Source organism: Semicossyphus pulcher, unplaced genomic scaffold, assembly GCF_022749685.1.
Source record: "Semicossyphus pulcher isolate SPU_LCO1_2020_fin unplaced genomic scaffold, fSemPul1.0.p SCAF_13, whole genome shotgun sequence".
NCBI classification, from domain to species: domain Eukaryota; kingdom Metazoa; phylum Chordata; class Actinopteri; order Labriformes; family Labridae; genus Semicossyphus; species Semicossyphus pulcher.
The window spans coordinates 11,873,605-11,886,580 of record NW_027211637.1 but is presented as its reverse complement, the minus strand read 5'-3'; the positions used below and the strand labels follow the sequence as shown (position 1 = coordinate 11,886,580).

The 12,976-nt window shown below is 37.7% G+C and overlaps 1 protein-coding gene across 1 annotated transcript in view; it reads left to right on the top strand.

Moving 5' to 3' along the window:
- The window catches only part of LOC138589232 (piezo-type mechanosensitive ion channel component 2), a 31,619-nt gene that overhangs the window by 433 nt on the left and 18,210 nt on the right, over positions 1-12,976 (top strand). The window contains exons 2-21 of the mRNA XM_069659431.1: positions 380-475; positions 2,610-2,711; positions 2,943-2,988; positions 3,266-3,425; positions 3,506-3,719; positions 3,845-4,058; positions 4,174-4,339; positions 4,819-4,917; positions 5,336-5,468; positions 5,670-5,818; positions 6,488-6,754; positions 7,385-7,493; positions 7,773-7,894; positions 8,454-8,513; positions 9,283-9,431; positions 9,581-9,745; positions 11,320-11,361; positions 11,853-11,965; positions 12,389-12,564; positions 12,759-12,935. Coding sequence (XP_069515532.1) covers positions 380-475; positions 2,610-2,711; positions 2,943-2,988; positions 3,266-3,425; positions 3,506-3,719; positions 3,845-4,058; positions 4,174-4,339; positions 4,819-4,917; positions 5,336-5,468; positions 5,670-5,818; positions 6,488-6,754; positions 7,385-7,493; positions 7,773-7,894; positions 8,454-8,513; positions 9,283-9,431; positions 9,581-9,745; positions 11,320-11,361; positions 11,853-11,965; positions 12,389-12,564; positions 12,759-12,935 — 2,759 coding nt within the window. The remainder of the gene's footprint in view (positions 1-379; positions 476-2,609; positions 2,712-2,942; positions 2,989-3,265; positions 3,426-3,505; positions 3,720-3,844; positions 4,059-4,173; positions 4,340-4,818; positions 4,918-5,335; positions 5,469-5,669; positions 5,819-6,487; positions 6,755-7,384; positions 7,494-7,772; positions 7,895-8,453; positions 8,514-9,282; positions 9,432-9,580; positions 9,746-11,319; positions 11,362-11,852; positions 11,966-12,388; positions 12,565-12,758; positions 12,936-12,976) is intronic.

Sequence of the window (12,976 nt, the reverse complement as noted above, 5' to 3'; positions counted from 1 at the left end):
CTTGGGGAGTGGGCTTTTGTAGTTTAAGCTCTAACGTGTTGTGTGAATTTACCACAGCGGACAGCTGGCTTTTCGCTGAATAGAACTCGGATAATTCATTGATTTATGTGAAGAACAAATCTAAATCTAATTCTTTGCAAAGGTTTTTATATTTTATATTTTTGGGTCATAGCACTTGCTTGTAGAGAGACTGGGGTTATTTCATTTTAAAAGTTACTTCTGCAACTTGGGAGAGAGTCGCAGTTCTTTTTTTTTTTTTAGTTATTTACAAAATAGATAACAAAAATAAAAAGTGACTGTTTTTTTTTGGGACACAAATTAATCAAGACTCTTTATATCAAACGAATACACAGTTTCATGTTTTTTCTCTGCACCTCAGCTTCTTCGTTCCGCTACAGTGGTCTGTCAGTGGTGTATTTCCTGTTTCTGCTCACCTTACCACTGCTGCCAAATCCCAGTCTGGTCACCATGAAAGGTGAGAGGGACTCCATACATACATTTTTTACAGGTTTTGCTGCCAACCAGTTACAAACAGTAAAAGTCTTAATGCAAACTTCAATACCCCCACCTGCAATTTAAGATGATCAAACTATATTAGGCTCAACATGAGTGACAGATGGTACTGTCGTCCAGTATAAAGGTACTATACAGAAAAAAGCTTTAATCTTGCACTTGCACAAAAAGTATGACGTAATAAAATGTTGAATATATTAAATACATAAGTTATTAGTTTTAAGTGTCTTTGCATTTGTTTAATATTGTGACTCAGTTTTACAACTGAGCACATACAGTATTTGTTCACATGATCATGAAACCTGTAGATAGACATTACTACTACAAGACACCCAAATGCACAGCGTGTACATTATCACTGGTATCACAATTATTAAGTGACAACAATCATGCAAATCAACTTTTAAACGTACTCTCAAAGTCTAGTGTAGAGTAAAACATAGAGGGAGGAAGCAGAGACAAAGCAGAAGAGGCAATAGTACGAAAATAAACGGTGTGTATGTGTGCGTGTGCTTTCTCTGTATTGATCAATGCATTCTGATGAATTAAAGTTTCTGCCCCCCTCCCTCAAAGTACTTAAAGAGGATGCTGTTTGAACAGTCAAATCAATTATACATAGCCTGGTAATTACAGTGAAGAATTAAAAGATGTGATGTCAGCATTTTGACAGCATATTTTTTTCACTTTACATCCCTCCATCTTAAAACTGTTTGCCTTTCACCCTGTCTTTGAAAGCCCCATAGAAACCACAGTGGTCCTTATATCCCTAATATGATCCCACTCTTCCTGGGCTAAGTGGTCAAGTGTGTGTATATCCTGTGTGTGCATTGTGGGTTTTTGTACATCCACCTATACTTGGGAGAGTGTGTGTGTGATTTTTTATTTCCTTATTGGGAAGCAGAGAGGTTTAAGTGAAACAAAGCTTTTAGTAAAAATCCTGAACATTAGCAGCACATTTGCACGCTCAGCTAATGTTTTGCCACATCAGCTTTTATTGCTTTTGTGTCTCCAACGTCTTGATTACAAGCGTCAAAATCTATACGTAGATTATGAAGTGGTGCCTTCGGTTAAAAACAATTCTAATTCAATTTCAGTAAAATTGAAAAAACAACATATCATTTGTGGAATTTTGCATGAGGTCTTTTTAACTGGTTTTCTAACAGAATCAATTTAATTCTGATGCCTTTAAATTTAACCTACAGAAGCAAAACAGACAATCAGCTAGAAGATAGACTTTTTCATTGTAGTTATGTTTAATGCCTGTAGCAACTGCTACTGGATCCAAACCGAATTAAGCATCTACAGCATACCGGAAGAGAATTTCAGTAGTATGTTAGACTATTTACAGGAAGCAGGAAAAGTTATTTCATTAGAAATACTATACACACATGCACACAAGACATATAGTCACTTACTCCTAGTTGTATAACACTTGTATATAAATTGTATTTTTATATGTATCCCTCGTATCTTTTATTTTTTTATTTATCTATCTATTCTTATTTTTTTATACTGCATTCACTGACTTGCTACTTCTTGGTACTGGTCTTGGTACTGCTGTAACACCCGAATTTCCCCCCTGGGGTTCAATAATGGATTATCTTTATCTTACCTCAACTTAGCTAGTGCACACTTGAATACTCAGACTGACATGTCTCACTTTAGCTGGCTTATAACTCTGTAAAAGTTCTCACATGGAGACAGAAAAATGTCTTAAAGGGAAGTTTGTTAATTAATTAATTAGTAACTGTGTGTGTCTGTATGCGGGTGCTAGCATATCTTCGTCAAAACTATAATACAAAGCAGGTGAATGCAGAATTGTTTCTTTTTTTGGTTTATTAAAGGTTATAATCTCACCCAACTTTTTAAATACTTAAAATACTTGTTTTTAGTCAATTTTGTGAAATCTGTAATTAGGAAAATATTCACAAATGTGGGTTGTGGGAGTTTTAGCTTTGTCACTACTACTACTACTACTACTACTACTACTACTACTAATACTACAACTACTACACTGTCTGATGTACAATGTGCTCCAATTTTATCAAAGACAAGTCACTTCTGCTTCTTCCTGGTTTCTCTCATTTGCTGTCCAGGTAAAACGGGTCAGTTCTTGAGACTGATCATCTATACCAGTCTGACCCTCCTGACCCTGCAGTGCTTCATGCAAATCCCCTTTGCCTACATACCTCCACATGGTAAATTTGTTCCACTTCTTAGAATGATAAACTGCTCTTTTAAGATAAAATATCAGCTGTTCAGCAAGCAGGCTTCAAATGAAATATTGGTTGAATTGATTGTAAAAAGTGTAAATGAAATGCATCCAGTGTAATTTGTAACAAATCTGTTTTGTCATGTAAATATGTAAAACTTTCAGGAATTAAGGAAACTCGCTTTGTTCCAAGCTTGATGATATGTTTTTTCAACAGTTAGTGGCTTCTGGGAAGATGTCCTTTACCACTTGGGCATTGTAAGGTATGGGAGTGCACATGATGTTCAATATTGGAGGAACACATTAGCAGTCATACATTAATACATCTAAAAACTTCAAATTATTATTTTAAATCTACAGTAAAGAATCAACTTATGGGGGCTTGAAATTAGCATGAATACAACAAAAAACATATTTCATCAGTATAATAATGTTGACAAATTTCACATGCTTACTGTCACAACAAAGTCTCGCCCGATCCATTTTCACATGAAAGGAGATCAGTGGAGATTAATCCCATTAATGCTTGTGTGTTTTAAGATTCAGCTCGGTTGACCCTGGGAATGTGGTCCGTCTGCTGGCACCAGATGTAGGGCTCCTGTTCTCTACTTCTTTCATACTGAGACTGTGCAAAAAACTATTGCGTCCATTGCCACAAGTCAGTCTCCATGAAAACGGCATACAACCATCTGACCCTGAGGTAACAAATCAGCTGTTATAAGCCACATTACATTAAGAATGCAAAATGATATCAATCTAATTGTTCAATGGATCTGGCAGGATTTGGAAACAACTGAAACAGAGTCTGAGGAAGGAAGTGACACAGAAGGCTCATCCTTTGACAGCTCAGATGAGACAACTATGCCGGTTCAGACAGGTCCGCCCCAGTTTGTCCAGAAGTTGATCGTGTTTGCAGCCGGACTGAGGCTGCTGCTGTCTGCAATCATGAACACAGCAGGGAAAGTTGTGGTGACTTTGCTGCTGGGGCTTGCAGGTAAAATACACCAGCTTGTCAGAGGACGGAAGTGTATTTTAATTTCAAAATGTTGATTTAACTAATTATTTAACTTTCTTTCATTTTCTTCATCCATCAATATGTGTGTATATGTGTGTGTACAGGTATTACGCTCCCCTCCCTCACCTCAGGTGTATATTTTGGGGTGTTTCTTGGGCTTGTTTGGTGGTGGGTGTTCAGCCGCTCGATCAGCTTGCTACTCTTCAGCTCCCTTTGTGTGATGATGGCCATCTTTAGCGGAGGACACATACTGGCTCTGTACCTCTACCAGCTGCCCCTGTCCCAGCAGCTTGTGCCACCAGAGGATGTCTACGCCAGGTACAGAAGTAATTAAAAAGTACAATGAGACTGACATATTGGACTGATCAGCATATCAGCAACACCATAGTGGTTCCAGTCTTACGCCAACACTAATTTTTGATTCTCTTTTTAGGTTGTTTGGCATGACGGGAGTGATTAAAACAAACAGTTCAGACCCACACACTCTTGGTCTGCACCCACATGTCAGTTGGCCTGACTTCATCAACCCTTTGGTTCTACTACTGCTTTACTACACACTTGTGGCCCTGCTGCACAAATGGGTCCACATAACGGAGGGGGTTCGTATGAGTGTATTTTGTGTATTTGTCAGGTGAATTATGTAGGCATGACGTTGGTGCTTTTCTTTTATAAGTGGTTACACATACAAGGGCTACTCACTACTCTACTGCTGCTCATATTTAAATCCCCCCATAATACAGTATAATGCTTCAAGTGCAGCAACTTGTGCGAGCATTCCTATGAGTAGTTAAAACACTGGTACAAAACTGCTATACTGTACCATAAAACTGCAACCTCTGCCCCAACCTCCACTGCTGAGCTGTAATCTTAATGTGGCAATGATTCCAAATATTGTTTCCTTAAAAAGGGAACCCACACATTTAAATGTCTATGATTTTGCATCATACTACCACTGTAGTTTTCACTGATATTACTGTTGCTGCAATGAACATGCAGGCACATAAACTTTACAAAGTAAAGGAGATATATAAGTGACATTAACTTACATGACAGGCTGTTAATAGCAGTTGTGTTTCAGGATACTGTTGATGGCGAAGAGTCTGAGAGTCCATTAGAAAGTCCAGATGATCCTCCAAGCTTCACCAGGGTCATCTACATCTCAGGAGATAAGCAAGAGGTAACCTACAATGGATATATTTCTCTTGAATTGTATTTCTGGGAATATTGTTTATTATGTCAGTCATAAGTACTTATGTTGTGCACATGATTAGTTGTTTTGGATCTTAGCATCATCTAAACATCTGCAAATAGCGTGCAGGCATCACCATTTTACTGCTAATTACTTCTAGCCTACACAAGTTAGCATTTCAATTTGGTGTCCTACAATATTTCTTAATCAATCTAAGATTTTCTTCATTGTCAGCTTTTAAGCAGCACAGATGATGAAACCTATCTACCTGATGAGGCAAGTCATTTTATTGCCCAATATTGTTAAGCATTATTGATTCAAGATCCATCATGTTTATGACTGACTGATATAATGTACATGCAAATACTGGTTTAAATGTACAGTATGGTGTGCTCTGTTTCCTCAGCCAATGATTTTAATGACAGAGACTTCCTGCCAAGATGTCCATAGAAATGATCTGGGATCTCTGTTAGGAGGGGCAGGCTACACAAACTGTTACCCTCCACCACAATATGAAGTCAAAGACTCACCATCAGATGGTAATCATTACACTCAAACCCCTAATACATGACCTCAGCAACAACAATACTGTCACTGCTTTCATTAACTTGAATAAATCTTTTGTGTGTTGTTATCCTGAAACCTCAGTAACATGCACATTAGGTGTAGGTGACTAAGTCTGTTTTGTCACTTTGCTGAATTCTCATTGAATCTTTAAGTTTTTCTCTCCCTAATGCTAGAGACAAAAGGAGAGGAAGAAATGGGTGAAAAGTCTGAAGAGACGCTGCCAACAGAGACATCGCCTCCCCCCTCAGGCCCAAGTGGCCTGGTCATCTTTGGACAGCTGGTGCAAAAACACAGCTATGTCAGCGCTCTCATCATCATGATGGTAAACAAGTGCCAAATGCACAAATGCCAGCATTAACTCATGAAGGTTTGGATTTGTTTGCAAAGTCTTTTAGCTACCATTTTAAGTCCAAACAGGCAGTTGTACAGAAGAAGAGCTATATTGGAAAGGAAAAAAATAGCTCTGGCATAGGTCAGCTCAGTCATGTTGCAAGCAAAGATTAAAAAAAAGTGTAATGTGGACTATATATAAATGAAATAAAGATTAAAACATCTATTTAGAGATAATTATACAGAATACTGATTAACCTGTAAGAAAGATATGGAAAGACATTTAACTGACTGGATTGGCTAAACATCCTAGTAATTTGGGGTTTATTTTCTTTAACTGCACAATAGGCTGCTGCACCGTGTAAATGTAAGAGTTAGCTAGCTGAGATAAGTAAGCTAACCAATCAGAGGTGGTTAGCAAATTGAAGAAAGGATAATAGGGTTACCAACATTTACTAATTCGACGGACGTTGTACACCAACGTACTTGGATATGTTGTTTTCCGAGAAACTAGGTTGAAAACGACTTTGACGTTAAACCAAGAACCTTTATGATTGCTGTGATGTTAATGTGTAAAAAAAAAACAACAACATCTAATAAATAGCCTAGCTGACTTGCCGTGATATTTTTACAATATCAGAATCATGTTTTGTTTTTTTAGGTGTGGAGTATCACCTACAACAACTGGCTGACTTTCGCCCTACTGGTGTGGTCCTGCATCATTTGGATGATGCGAGACCGACGCCGTTACGCCATGATGTCTGCTCCGTTCCTGGCTATGTACAGCACCGTCCTGCTGATGCTTGGATTCCTGAGCGGGCTCCGTCTTAGCCGGGCCGAGTTGTACCCTGGTCTTCCCCCGGCTGTGATAATGGACTTTGATCTGAATAGCTATCACCCTGCGCCCTGTGTTCACCTGGGAGCAAAGGTTAGGTGGAGTGGGGGCTAAAGGACAGCAAGCGACATAAATATACGTCATGTTGAAACCATATTTGAGAAAGAAAGCGTGGATAAGATAAGACAACAACCGTGTCAGAAGTTGTCCCCTGTTAAAGCCCCCATACTTGGTCTCTCTTTTACGTTAAACAGCTTCTGATTTTTATTTTTATATAAAGCATTTGAACCAGTCCAGTAAATAATAGACAGAAACACAATAATCTCCTTGTAAAATAATAAAGTAAACATTGTCAAGTAGCCTAATGTGTTCATATAGGATCTAGTATGAAGCTGATCATAAAGTTTTTATAGCAGATAGGACAGAAAGCACCAAAGTGAATGTTCTTATCATTTACAGAAATCAACCAGCTCTTAACTGCAAATCAGTTAATCAATTTGGATTTATTTATTTAGTTTAAGATCTTGTCAACCAAGACTGCAGATCAGCTTGTAAAAACTATGCATTTACTGGATTTTTTCAACAATTTTATGCTCACCAGACTGTATAATAGCTGTTGCACATATGTTTGTCCAAATGAACTATTTTGACTATTGCAGATTCTAAAACTGTCTGTGTGTGCACCTAATGTTTTGTGCTCATTATACACTATGTGTGTTTAAGGTCTTCTACAGCTTCAGCTTTTGGTTAATGTTTCGTCAGCAGCTGAAGGAGAGACAGGAAGAACAGAGCTTAAAAGCAGAATCTCTGGATGAAGTCAAAGTTGTGTCATGTAAGTCATTTAAAAAAGCTTTTAATCAGATTACAGTTACTGTAGTACTGTGTTGGTCTCATCTTTAGAGGGTATTGGTGAACAGAGCAAATCCTTTCTACAGACTATTTTCAGTGCTCCACACTGTAAAGAAAAATAATACTAAGTTTGGAGTAGGGCTGCACAATTGCAATGTAGACATAGACATAGGACATGGTTTGATGAAATGTCCCTGCTCTCCTTTTGTTCCCTTTTTTCCTTCTCCTGCTTGTCTTTCTCTTCTTGGTTTCCCCATATCAGCGGAGGAAAGTCAGCCATCACCTCTGGTAGCAATGCTGATTTCAGGAGTAAAAGGGATGCTGGTGAAATACTGGATCCTTTTCTGCTGCTCCATGTTCTTTGTGGTCAGCTTTTCTGGAAAGGTATTGTATCTGTTTACAGAATAAAAAATAAGCATGTGAAAAATTGTCCTTGTCATGTTTAACATCACTTTTCCAACATTTACAATGAATTTAACTGATTTAAACTAGCATTATAAGTTTTCTGACAAAAAAAAAGGTTTAGTTATTGGTTGGATCAGCTTCCCCATAATTGTCACCGCCATGGCTGTGGTGCCCAAATTTTCCTACATCATACAATGTGAGTTTGTTTGTCAAACACCTACCCGGAAAAACCTCGCACTTTGTAATCTAACGTAGATTAGGAGAGCAATACAAAAATGATCATAACATGATCACATCATTGGATCAGGTACCTTAGATAGTGCACATTATTGTGTAGAACAGTTATGAAACAATTAAAAAAAATATTGGGGCTGAACAAAGAATAAAAATTAATAGGGTTTTTGTGTCTTTTTAATCAAACTATTTGTGTCTTCTTTTGGGATGCCCCAATCATGGTTGAATGCAGACCCAAGACCTTTTGGGTTAAGTAGTCTTTGTAATCTTTAGCTGTTTTGTCTGAACTGTTTCTCTTGCTAAGGTGGTCGTCTACAAGATCCTCTACATTGTCCTCTTCCTCTACTGCGTTGTCCTTTACCAGGTTAGTAAAGTTTCTGCAAAGAAGTAGATGGGTATAGGACTCAGCTGGTAACGTAATGACACATTGCATTGCTTTGACTACTATGTATGCATTTATTCCCAACCTAAGTACAGTATACATTGTAAAGTGGATAACAGATGAAAATTTGATATTGATATAGCAGGGCTTAGAAAATCTGCTTTAAGAATTGAGATGTCGCATAATACAAAAAGCCACTATAGGTTCATATTACACTGTAGTGTGTTGACACCCCCATTACCGTCATACTAAATGTCTATGTGCTGCTCATTGACACCATTTTACAGTTAAAAGTATTGATTACAAGTCATTACACAGTCATTTTTTGCTGCTGTTTCCCTGTTTTTCTCCCCCATCATGTTTCTGCTGACCTTTTAGAAACACGCTAGGCACTTACAGGAAGGCCTAATAGCTGAGGAGGTGAGGGAATACAAGACAACACCATTTGTCTTTTCAGAAAACATCAGCAACATCCTGGTGTTTTACATACGGGAGTGTGTTATGAAAGGAATACTGACCACACTGTGATCAGTGATGTCTGATGTCTATATATAAATGACTTACTTGTTTCAAAGTCAAAGACAAACTTTTAAGGCGCCACTCTCATGAGTGGTATTTCTAATGAGAAACCAAGCAGTTATCAAATATTTAAGCAAGAAATAAAATTGTTAAACAGAATCATTAAAGAACATTTCTTAAGACCTCACATGATGTAATGAACTGTAGCTTCTGTTTGTCTTTCTCACCTAAGATACGTTACGATGTGTGGCGCCGGCTACTCAAGACATTCTGGGCAGTGGTAGTTGGTTACTCCATGGTGGTGTTGATAGCAATCTACATGTACCAGTTCAGAAGTGTGTCTGGGCTCTTCAGACAGATCATGGGCATGTCTGAAGAAGGGTGAGTCTGCATATAAAGGCCTAAGTTCGTGATTCCTTTTTTTCTGTTTTAAGAATGAAGCAAGAAACATTGTATTTAATGCTGAATTTTGTCAGAATGATACAGCAGACTTGGCCCTTTTCTTATGTTATCATCTGTCACACTTTCAGTCTTCGTGACCTGGGTTTGGAACGTTATGACACAGTGGAGCTTTTCGCACGTATCCTGCTTCCTGCTGCCTTCCTATTGGCTTGTATCCTCCAGTTGCACTACTTCAACTCTGACTTCCTGACTCTCACTGACCTTGATAACGTTCCTGTGCGACAGGCCTCCAGGTGAGACTGTAAGAATGTGTGCATGAAATAAAAAAAAAAATATCCTACACAAAGAGTGGTACATTTCACATGACATGAACATATATAGGAAGGTTAGAAAAAGTACAAAAGCAATACAGAAATCTAATCTGAGTAACCAATATTTTCTTTTGCTGGTCAAGGTGTGAAATGATCTATGGGCATAATGTATATGTTAGTAAGAAGAGTTAAACTGATTAATAATTAAAAGTGCCTGTAATTAAATACAGTTTTCTTGTACAGTTAACAACTGAAAGTATTCAAAATGATAAAGAGTAACAAACTATATCTGCACTCTGCATCTAACAAGATCAAGAGTTGCGGCGCTTTTGATGCAACTGAATTTTGGGAGTTGGCAGATGAAATATCAGTTGACTAGATTAAAAGCCATGGTACGTCAGTAAAGACCTCTGCAGACATAGTCAAGTCAGAGGAGGGTGTAATCTCTGATGGCTTTTCATTAGCAGCAGTTCTGTCTTCTGACTATCTTGATGGTCCAGGTTCAACAGAGATTGCTCCAAAATATTCAAAAAATTTCCTTGAAAAGATCATACCTTTGATCATTTTTGTTTAAATATAGAATGGAATATTTACATAGGTATGTTATATTGTATGGTCAAGGACTATTTATTAACCACACAAAATGTATTTAGTTGTCCATTATTTATATATATCATGTACAAAAATACAGTTTGACATAGCAGGAAAGAAAATGGTAAGGCTACAAATTTTAAGGGCAATTTGGATGTTTATTGTTATCGTTGGTCGCCAATTATATATGAAAACTGATGTTTGCAATCCTACTCATATGAAAGAGTATTTAGGCCAAACACAAGAAAAAAGAATACAAATTTTACATTTCCAGAATTAAGTCGTAAAGTTCAGAATAAATTAGAAATGTTCGTGGAGCCAGGTATCAAAAGATAAATCAGAGGAGAAAGATGTTTTTGATTGGAGGGGAAGATTTATTTTGATATGTAGACTTATTCTCAAGATCCAAAAAATCCTCCTGCTCCGGTTATGTTTTCTGATGCCTTGCAGTAATACGGAAAGTTGACCTCATTCTAGACATATGGAATTTAATAAAAAATGTTGCAAGAAAACATTCGTACGTAGCTAACAAGGACAGCTATTCTTAACATTAAGGAGGTTATCTAAGACTATCTAAATTCTACTTGGGGTGGCTAGCAAGCAGTGAAAGTGTTATCTAGTAAAAAATGTTATACAATTAGCATCTTACTTTTTCATGCATTTATCACTTCTATCCAGCTTGCTCAGGTTAATGAACTTGGCTGTGTTCTTTTTAGAAAAACTAAATAAGAAAACTTTCTGATTCTTTAAATTAGATTCAACAAACAACAAACAACAACAAAAAATCACATACCTTTATCATGTGTTTATCTCCAATATGCTGTAATTGTGTAATGTGTTGCCAGTGGCTTGCCCTGCTTACTGTTATTTCCATTTTTACTTTCCATATCTTCTTGTTAATTTCTAAACATATTATTTATCTATGTGATTGTCTCTTTTGTCTGATGCGTCCTTCTCTTCCACAGAGAGGAAGAGCTCAGGGGTTCAGTCAATGTCATATCTGAGACGTAAGAGCTGCATTTATTTGTCCATACATGTTTTGTTGAGCTCACATTTCATATGCTTTGTGTAGAACCAGTCCAACCCCTTTATCTGGATTTATTACCTGTTAATATAATCTGCTTGAACCACAAGGAGGTGGACATGTTTGGTGTAAATAAATTGCCTGTGAGTCCCATGAGAAGAACAATACATCCTGCTTAGGTTGTGTAAATAGAATCATTCATTAAGTTAATACGTGAGGTGATGGGGAATGAATTGTTTATTGATTTCTGAAATATCTGTTAAACCTACTGTAATTTGCATATGTCTATAATTTAATCCCCAGAATTAAAGGAAACATTGAAAAACTCCAAAAAAGGTAAGACTGTTGTTCAACTGTTGATGCTTATTGCTCTTCAACCTGATGCAAAACTGCCACCAAACCATTCTTTGTAAATACCTCAGTCAGGTTTTCCAACAAAACAAAATATTAAGAATATTTCTTGTTGTCCTCCAGGCTTGTGAAGGAGCAGATGGGAAATGGGAAAAGCCAGGAGACGCTGGACAGCGTTGGACTTCAAATCTCCCAAGACAAGGGGGCTGAGGTGCAGGAGGAGACGACAGAAGAGGGTAACTACAGCCCAACACCCAAAATGGCTCCTCATTGTCCATTTGTTGTGTCAGTCTGGAGTGGAACAAATTATTGGGAAGTACTTAATTTAAAGATTCATGTCTAGTACTTGGCTAACTTAATTTTATTATTATTATTTACTTCTGGCAATTCAACCTTTTGTCGTTAGAGGATGCTTCAGATTTGAATGACAGTACAAATGTACACATTAGTTTTTGTTGACCAAAGCTCTTTCCTATTAACTTTTTTATTGATTCTTGCTTCTTTTAATCTTCCATTCTTTTGTCACATGTTTGTAATGTGTAATTGGCTCACCATTAGTTGCTGTCTGAGCTGCATGAGAGCTACAGCAGTAATACTGTTTGATGTTAAAATTATGTCTAATGTTCTTCCTTACCACTGCTACAATCTCTTCCTTCTAGAGCCTGTCCACAGTAGTCGCGAGGACAAGTGGATTGTGATAGTCGACCGGGCGACCCTGCTGCTCATTCACGCTCTGTTAGGACTCAACAGGCTTCAGGAGCAGAGCTGGAGACTGCTGGAGCTCCACAGCCTTAAAATCGTTTCCTCGGGCATCATCTGGGTGTCCCTGCAAGAGGTGGGATGTTTGATCTGCATGTGTCTGTATGTGCGTGTGTGCGTGTGTGTGTGCAAGGTCAAGTGAAAATGTAAAGGTGTGGTCGGTATTTCTCTTTATCTACACCTTTTTTAGAATTTGTTGTAAAATCAAGCTATAAAAAACGGATTCTTTGCATTCTTCAGGGCTAAAGTGAAATAATTGAAATTTTACAGGTTTCTCTAATGAACCTGCTTTTCCTGGTTCTGTGGGTGTTTGCACTCCCGTTCCCACGGTTACGACCTTTGGCATCTAGCATCTCTGCTGTGTGGGCCTGTGTGATGGTGGTGTGCAAGATGTTTTACCAGCTCAAAGTCATCAAACCCCTCGATTATTCCTCCAACTGCACAGCTGTGAGTATCTTTAAAAGTGTGTGTTTTTAACAGTTATCATA